The 12,399-nt window shown below is 46.1% G+C and overlaps 1 protein-coding gene across 1 annotated transcript; it reads left to right on the top strand.

Annotated features, from left to right (window-relative positions):
• Positions 1-1,002: 1,002 nt before the first annotated feature.
• Positions 1,003-11,223, top strand: CCNE1 (cyclin E1). Its single transcript, XM_072967286.1, has 12 exons — positions 1,003-1,245; positions 1,714-1,765; positions 1,877-1,964; positions 2,185-2,253; positions 6,051-6,196; positions 6,320-6,455; positions 8,637-8,783; positions 9,323-9,418; positions 9,634-9,768; positions 9,878-9,989; positions 10,081-10,238; positions 10,544-11,223. Exons 2-12 carry the CDS (start codon positions 1,743-1,745, stop codon positions 10,664-10,666), a joined length of 1,233 nt encoding a protein of 410 aa, XP_072823387.1. The 5' UTR covers positions 1,003-1,245; positions 1,714-1,742; the 3' UTR covers positions 10,667-11,223.
• The last annotated feature ends 1,176 nt before the right edge of the window (positions 11,224-12,399 follow it).

Genomic DNA, 12,399 nt, shown 5'->3' with positions numbered 1-12,399 from the left:
TTCTTGGGGAGGATGAGCAGCCTGAGGGGGCCAGAGTTGGGGACAAAAAACTCCAACGCACTGAGATGAGAAAGGACAGAGGGTGGCCAGAGGAGCTGTGAGAGGAGGTGCTTGAAGGGGAGGTCTGAAAGGGGGTGAGGGGAAGTTCAAGCGGAACCCTGAAGGGCAGGGAGCGTGGATTTGATTTTACAGCCGGCCGATGGGAAACACTTTTAAGCTAGGGAGGGCTGCATGGAATCTTAGCATCAGAAATGTGTTCTGATGCTCAGAAGTTTGGGGGGGAAGGGGCTCACTTGTAAGGTGCTCGACTATTAGCTGAATGAATGCTCGCACGCACGGACATATGGGTGGACGCGCGTCCAGAAATAAAGCTGTTCAACAGGGGGCCCAAGACCTGGCAGCCTGAGGCTCCAGTTCTAGGCCCTGTGACCTTGGGCACATCCCCGCCCCTATTCAGGGCCCGGAACCCAGCGTCTCGGGGGCGGGGAGGACGTGCAAGGAGGGACAGTGCGCGCGCGCGGCAGGCCGACGGATGGCGGGTCTTCTGGCCAGACCCCCACCGGGGCCCGAACTCTCGCCGCCTGCGGTGTTTACATTCCACCCGCGCCGGCCACGCGGCTTTTTGCCGCTCCAGCGTCGCTCGGCTCCACCCCCGGAGCCCCGCGGCCCGCCCCTCCGCCGCGCTCGCGCCAGAGCTCACCCGCGTCCCGCCCTGCGCGGCCCCGCCTCCCGCGCGCGCCAGCCGGCCCCGCGTCCCGCCCCGCGCGGGCTCCGCAGCTCGGGCCGCGCAGGCCCCGCCACGGCCCGAGCCCCGCCCCCCCGGCGCGCAGGCCCTGTCACTTAGCCCCGCCCCACGCTGGGCCAGCCCCCTGCGGTTCCGAGCGCCTGGGCGGGCCTGCGCTGCGCGGGGCGGTCCTGAGGGCGGTGGCTGGGCGGGCCCGGGCTCTCGGGTGGCCGCTGAGGGGCTCCGAGCCGGCCGGGGCGGGGCGGAGGGTGGCGGGAGGGCGCGAGGGCGGGCCGGGGGCCGGTTCCGCGCGCAGGGATTTTTAAATGTCCCGCTCTTAGCCGGGCGCAGGAGCAGCCGGCTCGGCCGCCAGCGCGGTGTAGGGGGCAGGCGCGGATCCCGCCACCGCCGCGCGCTCGGCCCGCCGCCGCCTCCCGCCTCCCGGCTTCGCGCTCGCCTTTGCCTCCTGCCTCCGGCCTCGGCTCGTGCCGCCTGCCTGCCTGCCTTGGAGACGGCTTCGGGTAAGGGCCCAGCCGCGGGCTGCCGGACGGCGCGGCAGGCGAGGACTCCTGGAGCGCCCGGGTCGGGTCGGGCCGGGGTGGGGGTGGGGCGAGGCCGGGTCGCCGGGTCCCCCGAGGCGTCAGCGCGGGGTGCCCCGGTAGGGCGGCTCAGAGACGGGCTACGGGGAGGGGTTGAGGGGAAGACTGAGGCAGCCAGGGCCCCGAGGGAGGCGATGGGCCGGCGAGGGTTTCGGGGGGCGTCAGGGCCACCCCCAGTCCGCGTTCCGACCCGGCATCGCGGGCTGCTGGCGGCGCCGCGGGTGACAGGCCACCCCGGGCCCATCGGCCATTTTCCCGACCGGCCCGGGAGGCTCCCGCCGCCGCCACCCGCGCGGGAGGGGGAGGGGGAGGGGTGCCCGGGGCGGGCTGGCGGGTTCTGGCCCCCTCCCCTGGCCGTCCTCACTCCGCTGCCGCTTCGTGCCCCCCCAGGCCTGAGGTCTGATCCTGCGCCCAGCGCCATGCCGAGGGAGAAGAAGGAGAGGTGAGTGGCCTGGCCGCTGCGGGGAAGGGGAAGGTGTGCAGTGGTGGGGGAGGGGTGGGCTGAGGTTTGGGGAGAACTCAGCCTTACCTCTGTGCTACCCTGGCTTTGCAGGGATGCGAAGGAGCCGGGCACTATGAAAGAAGAAAGCGGCACCGATGTCCCTGTTCGCTCCAGGAAGAGGAAAGCAAATGTGGCCGTTGTGAGTACAAAGGAGACAGGTGGGGGAGGCTCCCCCCCATCTTACCTGGGTACCAAACTGGGTTCTGCCCACGTAGTTACTGATGGGGGATCAGGGAGGTGTGTTTGGCAGAAACGGTGGTCATAACCTTACCAGCTTTCTTTTTCTTTTTTCTCTCTGTGTTTTTGTCTTTGGACTGTTTTGTGTGTTTCCTTGCGGTGTGGGGGGTGTTTTATGTTAGTTTTTGCAGGATCCAGATGAAGACATTGCCAAAATTGACAGGACTGTGAGAAGCCAGTGTGGCAGTCAGGTAGGTACACTTGCTGAGTGGACCTAAGTGAAGAGTCTCCTTTTCTTGGGTCACGTTGAGCCTCATACTCGCCTCCTGCTGAAGGCTTTTTCTCTAACTATGGCTACAGTGCATACGACGAAGCACCGTGCCTTTCAGTGGGCACTGACCTCTGCCAGCCTTAGGATTCCAGGAACGTCTGTGTTAGTGACTGACATCCCTGAGATTACAAATATGTGCTGATGTCTGGAAGAACCAGAATGGACATCACATAACTCAGTCCTCTCCTTTTGCCCTTGAGGAAACTGAGACTCAGTTAGAGGAAGAAAGTAACCCAAAGTCCAGTGCAAGCCAGGGGCGGAGTCTGTCCTGCAGCCTAGTCTTTAGGCTGGTGAACTGCTGCAGGGCTCCTGACACGGAGCTCTTTGGGTAACCGTGATGATGGGGGTTTATGGGTGCTCATAAGCAACTTCTCCCCCATCCACATTTGTGTTTTTTCATCATGGTACGTAAGGACTTCCCTTCCCTGCTCCCACCCCGACTTGGTCATGTTGCAAACGTTTTCCCCCTTTCTGAAAATTCTTCCAACCCGTCCAGCAATTACCTACAGTGATCACGGCTGACTAGGGCTCCGCCTGGCCTCCACTGGATTATTAGTGGGGCATTCTGTGTGATGACATGTGCATCTCAACACGTTTTTTTAATTGACTAGTCCATGTCTCTTGCCCCTCCTTCATGGATTTGCTGCCATATTTCTTGCATGCCCATGGTATCATTATAATATCAAAGGTCCCTAGCAGAAAAAGCTGTATTATCTCTTTACCTCCAGAAATGGCTGGAGATGGTAGTTATGGCTCCAGTAGGGGAAGCAGCCTGTCTCCAAACTAGCTGATCAGGCCTTCTGACGCTATAATGATAAAAGCTGAGCAGAAATAGTATTTGAGCCCAGGGCGGTGGTCCCAATTAAGTTAGCAGTGGTAGCACATCACTTTGTAGGGCAGTGAGCAACAGCCATAGCAGCTGAGTCTGGAAGAGCAAAGGGCTTCAAAGTAGTGGGCCACATTGTTTGCAGAACACTTGTCACTGCACATAAGACCCTAGAAATTAGCAGTTCTGGGGAGGTTCTGGTGAATATTGAACAAGGGTTGATGTTTTCTTGCTGTATTTGTAATACTTCATTTTGGGAAAGGAAGTAAGAGTGTATTCTGAGTTCTTTTTTTTTTTTTCTTTTTTCTCCCCTTAATGACTTCAAACCAAGCAAGTTGATTTTTGAGGATCTCTACTAAAATAGATCTCTACTTTGTGAAATTCAAGATTATTTATTTTCCCAGCTGTGTTTTAAGTTGACATTTTTTAACTGAGGATGAAGCAAAGCCACCCCTGTTTACTTTTTGGAGTTTTAGAGTAGTTTCTGTTCTCAAAGATAACCTCAGATGCCTAAGACAGGGCTTAGGCCCTATCCCTGGACTGCGGAGAGTTGATAGATATGATACGTGAATAGCCATATCATTTCCCACTAGAAGGCATTTTCATGGTGGTTCAGAGGTTAATAACAACAGGTTTCTGCACATTTTGTAGAGTGGATAGCTTGAAAATTACCCATCATTTATGGAGCAATCAATGTCTTGTTATTTCTCAGTGTAGATGCATGAAGCTAGAATTTTGGGTAACAACCTTTTTCCCTATTAAGTACACAGACTTTTTCTCTGGAGTGATCATATTTCAGCCCTTGTTCAATAGCCCTGAGCTACCTGTAGCCATCATGCTCAGCTCCGAGTAACTGCTTCATCAAGACCACGTGGAACCTTTGATTCTTACCTTAGGTTTTTCTTAATGGAAATAATACTTTTTATCTAAAGTATTTAACATATCCATTTTGTTGTTTATTTATTTTTTTTTGCAAGAGACAACTTTTTTAGTGAAATGGAATCCTTAACTTTCTATTAGTTACTTCTCAGAATAAAATTTTGCGTAAGGTAGTTTTACTCTTTGTTAAAAGTGACTTAAATAGTCAGGGGTGGCTAGGAATAATCATGATTGGTCTCTTGCTATTTCCATTCCTTCCTAAAGTCAGACTGATCTTGTTCTCTTTGAAACATGGCATACACTTAAGTTAATAGACTTCATTATCTTGCTTCATATATTGGTTCCTAAAAAGGCCAACTTTGGGGACCATTTGTCTGCTTGTGGTTCACGAGATTTGTCTGTGAACTGCAGGTTGGGAACTGTTACCATTTTATCTCCAAAGGCCTGCTCAGCTATTTCAACCATCTGGCTGTAGAGGGTGACACCCAGCTTCTGCTTTCAAAACTAGAATTCATTCTTGAATGGAGAGCAACTTAAAGCAGTTGTAATATGACCCTTTTTGAGTCAAGGAAATGCTACCAGCACATGATACCAGAACTGGAAGAGGAGTCTGCCCTTCTCCAGCAGCTGTTGGCAAGGGCTGTCATGGTTAATTTGCATGCCCAATTCTTTGCACATTGGATGGAGAGGAGCTTTATCCAGCTTTGCTCTTCTCAGTACACTGAAAGTGCTCTGGCTTCCTCTGAAAGTGGCCGGTGTGCTGTGCCATCCACCGCGTCCCATATCTTCCAGGCAGCACTTGGAGCCCAGGTTGCCATGTTCATGTACAGTCTTCTCAGTTGTCTGTTTTCTAGTAAACAGTAATGATTTCTCTGCTTAAAAAAAAAAAAATGCCAAGAGTCTGAGACTTTTCAAAGAGCTTCCATGCTGGCAGGGTTGTTAACATGGCACATCTTACAACAAAACCATTATTTTATTATTTTAAAAATCAATCATAGTCTCTTAGAGTAGTATGATAAATAGTACCTTTAAAAGGAAAAAAAATTTTTAAATAGAAAAATGACATTACTTTCCAAATACTAAAAATTGAACAAAATTAAGTATCTGGGATCTTTAAAAGAGAAGCATTGTTTTGGTTTTTAATGATAGTTTATTCAGTTAGCAGCTATCACTCTGTAAGGGTTTGGGTTTCAAAGGTCTTCAGGAGTATCAAGACTCCATCTACATTTAGTATATATCCTGTGACTGTGGCTTGATTTGATTCTAACTAGGTGGATATTCCTTTTGTTTCATTTTGAATTAAGGAAAACCAAAGGTCCCCATTATGTAATATATTTGGCTTGATCTGCAACCAAAGGAAGATGTCACATTTGATGGGTTTTGTTTTAAAATAGGGGGGACTTCAAATATAGATGGCAATCAATTTACATTTTGTTCTTTTGTACTTGTGAACGTGTAGTGCTTATGTAAATACTTTTATTGGAAATTCTGTCTTTCACTCTTAAGAAATTTTAGTAGGTTAGTTGTACTTCTTAAAAAAAACAAATGTTTGAATTGTGACCAGATAACCTCACAACACACTTTAGAAGCCACGCTGCAATACCTCTCACTGAGCTGCAAATGGATTTTATTCTCTTTTTTTTTTCCCTTCAGTAATATAAGAGCTGCTTGTATTTTGTCTAACCCTGCCTGCTTCCATTTTGCTGCTCAAGCACCTCATATGAGGATGGTGATGTGGAGGAGAAAATGTTGCTAAAATGCTTTCTTAGGTATTTACTGCACAAACTCCTAAGCTTAATGACAAAAATGAAATGAAAGCTTGGAGTCATTACTGTGTCTTTTACTTATCCGTGCTATCTCCATCTTAATTTAGGCCAGAATATTGATTTAGGCCTGGAGATTACTCTCCAGTGTGAAGACATTTTCTGTTTTACTGGCTGTTTGACAAATCAATGAATGTAAAAACAGCTGGTTTACATCAAACATTTAAAAATGTGTCTTTCTTTTTATAGCCTTGGGACAGTAATAAAGTCTGTGAAAACCCCTGCTCCTTGATTCCCACACCTGACAAAGAAGAGGATGAACTGGTATACCCGAATTCCGTGTATAAGCCTCAGAGCTGCACACCGTCCAGAGCCTCACCGCTGCCCATCCTGAAGTGAGCCGCCGGCCGAGTGCCTCCCAGACCCCTTAACTCCCTGTACGCACTCCCACCTCCTCAGGGTGGAAGCATACTGACACCTGTCTTTTGTTTTTTTGGCTTGGTTTTGTTTTTCTGTAGCTGGGCAAATAGAGAGGAGGTATGGAAAATCATGTTGAATAAGGAAAAGATGTACTTGAGGGATAAGCACTTTATGCAGCGGCACCCTCTTCTGCAGCCTAAAATGCGAGCGATTCTCCTGGACTGGCTGATGGAGGTGAGCCGGAGCCTTCCTGGTCGCTAGGACCATTGACTGCTTCTAGATTCTTCTGTCTGTTATGGGCTCTTCACGTGTTCGATTCCACTGACACATTCTGTGTCTCCGAACCGTGGCACATACACTGCAGTAGTCTAACTTTTTTGTTTATGTACTTTCTTAAAAGAATTTTTGAAGTCTTAGATATTTATAAGTTGGTATCTTTTTCCCTCAAAGTTTAAATAGTTGCAAAGGTTATATTTTCCAATTAACTATAAATGTTTGGTATTTGATCTTTGTTAATTAAATTGCTTTTAGGTGTATACAGGGGAATGTGGATAATAGCTATTTGACAGCCACTGTCGTATATTTTAAAAATAGGTGAATGAACTTATCTCCAGCAGTCAGAAATTTTACGTCGTTTTTTTTTAATTCCTTGGGATCCATTTCTTTCCCCACAGAATTTTATCCTCAGAAAATATATCATTCACATCTTTTATTGATCATACTATCACTTCTCTACAATAATTGATCAAAATAACAAGTGTTACAAACTGTGATAGACAACTGTTAAACATTAGAAGTAATGCTGTGTAGGCAGTGCCCCTCTTCCTGGGAGGAAGTGTGGGTGACTCAGTAGTGGCTCTATTAAGGGACACTCCCTGGATGCCTCTGTAGGCCCTGGGTGGGTGAGAAGTGGGTTTTCTTCTGTGACGTGGAGCGATATCTCAGGCAGATCTGTTTTATGAAAAAGTACATATGCAAGTTGAGTGTCTAAATATTCCCTAAAAGTGAACTGAGCCATGTGCCCTTTAGAAAGTCTGTATTGCCAGGGGTATGTGTGCCCTGTCCTGCGCGTCCTATAGTCAAATCCCCTGCTGCCACTTAGTGACCGTGTGCCCTGGTCAGGCAAGTCACGTAACTTTGAGTTTTGGTTTTCTCATCTGTAATATTTTCTAGCAGTATTTTCCTTGCAGAGTTTGTGTGGATTAGAAATTGTGTATATGAAGTGCAGCGTACAAAGTAGGCAAGGAAAGATAGCATTTTTTTTTCCATTCTTGATTTGTTTTTCTTCATTCGTCCCTAAAAATGTCAGCATAGAAAATGTACCAATGTACAAATTCTTTGGCAGGCCTGCTTAAAACTATAGGCCTTGCAGGTGTCCACCATAGACCCAGTATGGCACATAGCCCTTCTGGGCCCTTTAGAACATCTTATAATTCCTTGAAGCATTAGGTGTAGTGTGCTTTAATCTCCTAGGCTTCAACTGTGATGTTGTGACTGAGAGGTTCTATTTTATATAATGGCAGTGGATGCAACTGATACTTCAAAGGAATGATTTTCTATGAAAGTTAATGAAAAAATGAAATACCATTGAAAGGATAGAAAAGAGTGGTCACCGTTATGTCTTCAGTGGAACGAAACCGGAGTCCACAGTTCACAGGTTGTCTGTAGCGATGTTACATTGCCCAGCTCCGGCCCAGCCAACAAGTCTTACGCAAGAAAGGCGGTGCTGGCGCTGTGTGCCTGACTGTGAGCGGGCGAAATAGGGCTGGAAGTTGTTTCCTTAGAGAACAGAAGCTCTAGTTTCGCTTCTAATCAGATTGTAGTTGTGTGGTTTTATAAAAACTGACTCTGAATGTGACTCCACCCGGACTTAGAAGTGCTCTTTGGTGACTGATGGAGTTTTTCACTAATATTCCTGTTGTTTCCTCTGGTGTCTTTTCTACTTACTAACCCCATGAATTATACTTAGAAGAGATGTACTGTTAGGAACAGCAGCTTTATATGCATAATCAGACATTTGATGATGGTAATGAATTGAGGTCAGATATCTCCTTGGTCTTTTTCAACTCCATCATGTAGACTGCTTGGCCACACCTCACAGCAGTCCTGTGAGGCAGGCAAATCAGGTGTTGTCCTAATTTTGTAGTATGTTCCAGCTTTCAGGCTTTCATACTGAGAGTGCCCAATGTGAAGAAATATAGTAGTTCTTTTCTCACTTCGTAATGGAACTTATAAAGGGGACACTTTTTTATTGTGTATGTGCTTAGGGGCAAGCAAGGTCACCATCCCTTCAGAAAAGCCACGTTCTCTCTCTTGATTTGGTTATATTATCCTTCCCCAAAAACTCATGGCAAGTTTTTTGTCTGTCTCTGTTCTTCCAGTCACTGTTCTAAAACTCACTAAATATTTTTTCAGGTGTGTGAAGTCTATAAACTTCACAGAGAGACATTTTACTTGGCACAGGATTTCTTTGATCGGTATATGGCAACACAACAAAATGTTGTAAAAACACTCTTACAGCTTATTGGAATTTCATCTTTATTTATTGCTGCCAAACTTGAGGTAAATCAATTTTCAAATGTTTGTTATGTAATACATGCTTTTCTTGAGTGCCACTGGGATTAGGGGAAGAGGTCAACTGTTTGTTTAAATTTTTCTAATTTGAGGCCTTCTAAAATTAAGCCACATATGAAAAAGGCTAGAAGTTAATCAAGAAAAGTATGAGTGTATAAAATGCTTAGGTATTCCTTTAATCAACAAAATTGAGCTTTGACCTAAGAGGATTAAAATTTTGGTGTGAATAGAAGGGTGGATGGGCCTAACTTTCAAACATGTTGCTAAAGGTATTGAAAAGGTGAAAATTTCAAAACTTCCCAATGAGTAAAATTTTATTGATTGATTGATGAGGGTGAGTGTTCGATGTCTTTCAAAGTTCATGCATTTTGAACCACTGAGTAGTTCTTGGATTTATCCCATCACCGTACCCCCTTTTTCTTTCTATGTCAGCATACTGAAAAGAACAACTGGGGATGTGCATTGGAAGGTAAAACTATTAGAGACTGGCTTTTTGCTAGTAGTACTTTCCTTTTATTTCCTTTTAGGAAATTTATCCTCCAAAGTTGCACCAGTTTGCTTATGTTACAGATGGGGCTTGTTCAGGAGATGAAATTCTTACCATGGAATTAATCATTATGAAGGTAGGTTACAAGTTAATTTTTCAGTCTTTTTTAAGAATGCATACATAATATCTTTTCTACATTCAGCATGAGTGCGTCTGGCTGGGTGTTCTCGGCTGGACACATTGTGGCATGGGAAGTGGCTGCATTTTGAGCTGCTGTAGAGGACCAAGGGGAGGAGAAATGTCTTTTTCTTTTTTCAACCATTGGTCTCTTTTCTCTCTGTTTTCCCTCAGGCCCTTAAGTGGCATTTAAGTCCCCTAACCATTGTGTCCTGGCTGAATGTATACATGCAGGTTGCGTACCTAAATGACTTTTATGAAGTCCTCCTGCCACAGTACCCTCAGCAAGTCTTCATACAGATCGCGGAGGTGAGCGGCTCTGTTCCCTCTGTGGGGCTGCCCACCCACAGCTAGACTGAGTCACTCCAGGAGGGATGTGAGCTGGCCGTCTCCTTCAGTGTCCTTTTCTTCTCCGTAGCTTTTAGATCTCTGTGTCCTGGATGTCGGCTGCTTAGAATTTCCCTATGGTGTGCTTGCTGCTTCTGCCTTGTATCATTTCTCTTCATCCGAACTGATGCAAAAGGTTTCAGGTAAGTTGACTTCCCGGTCCACTCACAAGGTGTATTAAACTGACAAACCCAGATGTAACCAGATGGAGCCTATCGTATATTTTCATTGCAGGGTATCAGTGGTGTGATATAGAGAAGTGTGTCAAGTGGATGGTTCCGTTTGCCATGGTGATAAGGGAGACAGGAAGTTCGAAACTTAAGCACTTCAGGGGAGTTCCTGCTGAAGATGCGCACAACATCCAGACCCATATAAACAGCTTGGATTTGCTGGTCAGTACTGGTCCTTGCTTCCCAGACAGAGTCTTAAACCTGCTGGAGTAGCTAGCCTCTTCACTTTCCTTCACACAGGCTCCAGGTATCCCCAAAAGACTCCAATTCTTTTAATTCCTTGGAAAAGAAGAATTGTGGTCAACAGATCCCATGTCTAAGTATCACGTAGACCAGAAACTTTTAGACTGTTATTTGCTATTTTTTTCCTTCACTTACTTCCATTTAAAAAAAAAAAAAGCACAAAGTAAAGCCCAAAGGATACTTCCTTCCATTTTAACATTTCTTGCTTTTATTCTTACCAACAGGACAAAGCCCAAGCAAAGAAAGCCATATTGTCTGAAGAAAATAGAATTTCTCCTCTCCCCTCTGGAGTCCTCACCCCCCCACAGAGCAGTAAGAAGCAGAGCAGTGAGCAGGAAACAGCATGACCACACCAGCATCCTCCACCAAAGACAGCTGTGCGCAAGTGCCTGCTCCAAGTTCTCTCCTGTGTCCCGCAGCAGAGGCGTGCGTTCGCTTTTTCAGACATTGAAATGGAAGAGTGTGTCACTTCTGCAACAGAGGGTTTCTGTGGATGGCATTGGACAGGGAGAAGTGTGTTTTATTGAATGCTTAGATTTTTTTAATAAGTGGGTCAAGTACACCAGCCACCTCCAGAACACCAATGAGTGCTCCAGATGCTGCTAAGGAGGGTGATACTTGACTTGATTGACTATTCACACAAATAACAAAGGCTTGAAGTTGAGGAGCGCCACGTTGCTGCTGGCCTCCCCTCGGGTGTTCTGGGTTGTGTTGTAGTAAGTGGAACAGGTGGTTGTGAGCGTTGTGATGCGGAGCCCACAACCAGCTGTGCTGGGGGCCTGCCCTTTTCCATACTATCAGTTGACAGTGTACAATGCCTTTTATGAACTATTGTTTTGTAAGTGCTGCTACGTCTATCCGTTTTTTAATAAAGATAACACTGTCTTTGAGACAGCTGGTTTTATGAGCTATGTCTGGTAATTTAAGTTAGGAGTCAGCTTTGAATGTGGCTGTATCAAGTTCTCTTTTTTTTAACTTCATGCTCTTGAAGCTCAAGCCTTTCAAGCAAATACATTAATAGAAAACTTCGGACGTGAGCTTCTGGCGCAGCCTTACAGGTCCCTTGAGGGCCCCTGGGTTGGGGATGAGGTTCCGACTGGCATTTTCCCATGACACCCTGTGCAGCGGGAGCTCTGGTCAGGCTCGCAGGCTGGCCCTGGCAGTGGTTGTGAAGTCACGTCTGCATCCGAGAGGGTTCTTGGGTATGATTCCTTCCCTGGCACAGGACAAAGGTCATGAAGTGTCTGTAATTAGTGTCATTTAATAATCTTTTTGTCCCCACCCAAACCTAAGGCATCTTACCTAAAGGAGTTTTGTTCAGAGAACTTGTTAACCCAACATCATAGCCTCAAACTATACCTTGAAGAAGAAAATGCAAAGTAAAATTGTATGTAGCTCAAGGCCATGATGTTCGTATACTGTCTGTCCCCCGGCCGTTGATGGACTCACCAAGTGCCTTTCGCTTTAAGGCCCCAATGTGTACAGTTCATATCACATTTTGTGGGACATTCTCAAAGAGGTGGCCTCGTGGAGGCTTGTGTTTCACTTTCTCACAGTGCTGTGGTGTCTGTATGGGTTCATTAAGGGAGGGTGAATGAGCAAATAAATATCATTTATTTTCAACTTGGTATTTTATTATTTTGCAAAAATCTATCTGAAGTAGAAAGAACTACAGCCATTTTTAATCTACCATGTTAACATGAAATTTGAGAGAGACCCTACTTCTTCACATTGTGATGTTCTGGCAGTTTTAATACAGTTTTCCTAATAAAAGCATTATAAATCTACATGTAATGGTATTTAGCCAAGTGATGCTCCTAGCTAATTAGTTCTCCATCCCAGAGATGCTCCTGCCTTAGAGTAGTGAATTTTTAATGGTGATCATTTGTGATTTGTTGGAAAAATCCTAAAAGTGGTTCATTTACATTTGACACTTTTTTGTGCAAAAATTGGGCACTGAAAACATTTCTATTTTCCTATAGGTTTATATAAGTTTGAGAGCTTGGCAAATGTGAGGAAACACTGGTTTGAAAGTATGTTTGAGGCAAATACTTCTTGGATCGTTTGGCAGAGTGTTACT

The sequence above is a fragment of the Vicugna pacos genome, chromosome 9 (genome assembly GCF_048564905.1).
Source record: "Vicugna pacos chromosome 9, VicPac4, whole genome shotgun sequence".
Lineage (NCBI taxonomy): Eukaryota > Metazoa > Chordata > Mammalia > Artiodactyla > Camelidae > Vicugna > Vicugna pacos.
This window is presented reverse-complemented; position numbering and strand designations above follow the sequence as displayed.

Excerpts from the sequence above, each read along its gene's own strand:
- CCNE1 (XM_072967286.1), top strand. The coding sequence starts at position 1,743 with ATGCCGAGGGAGAAGAAGGAGAG. Across the intron at positions 1,965-2,184 it reads GGAAAGCAAATGTGGCCGTT|TTTTTGCAGGATCCAGATGA; the intron begins GTGAGTACAAAG and ends GTTTTATGTTAG. Across the intron at positions 10,239-10,543 it reads TAAACAGCTTGGATTTGCTG|GACAAAGCCCAAGCAAAGAA; the intron begins GTCAGTACTGGT and ends TCTTACCAACAG.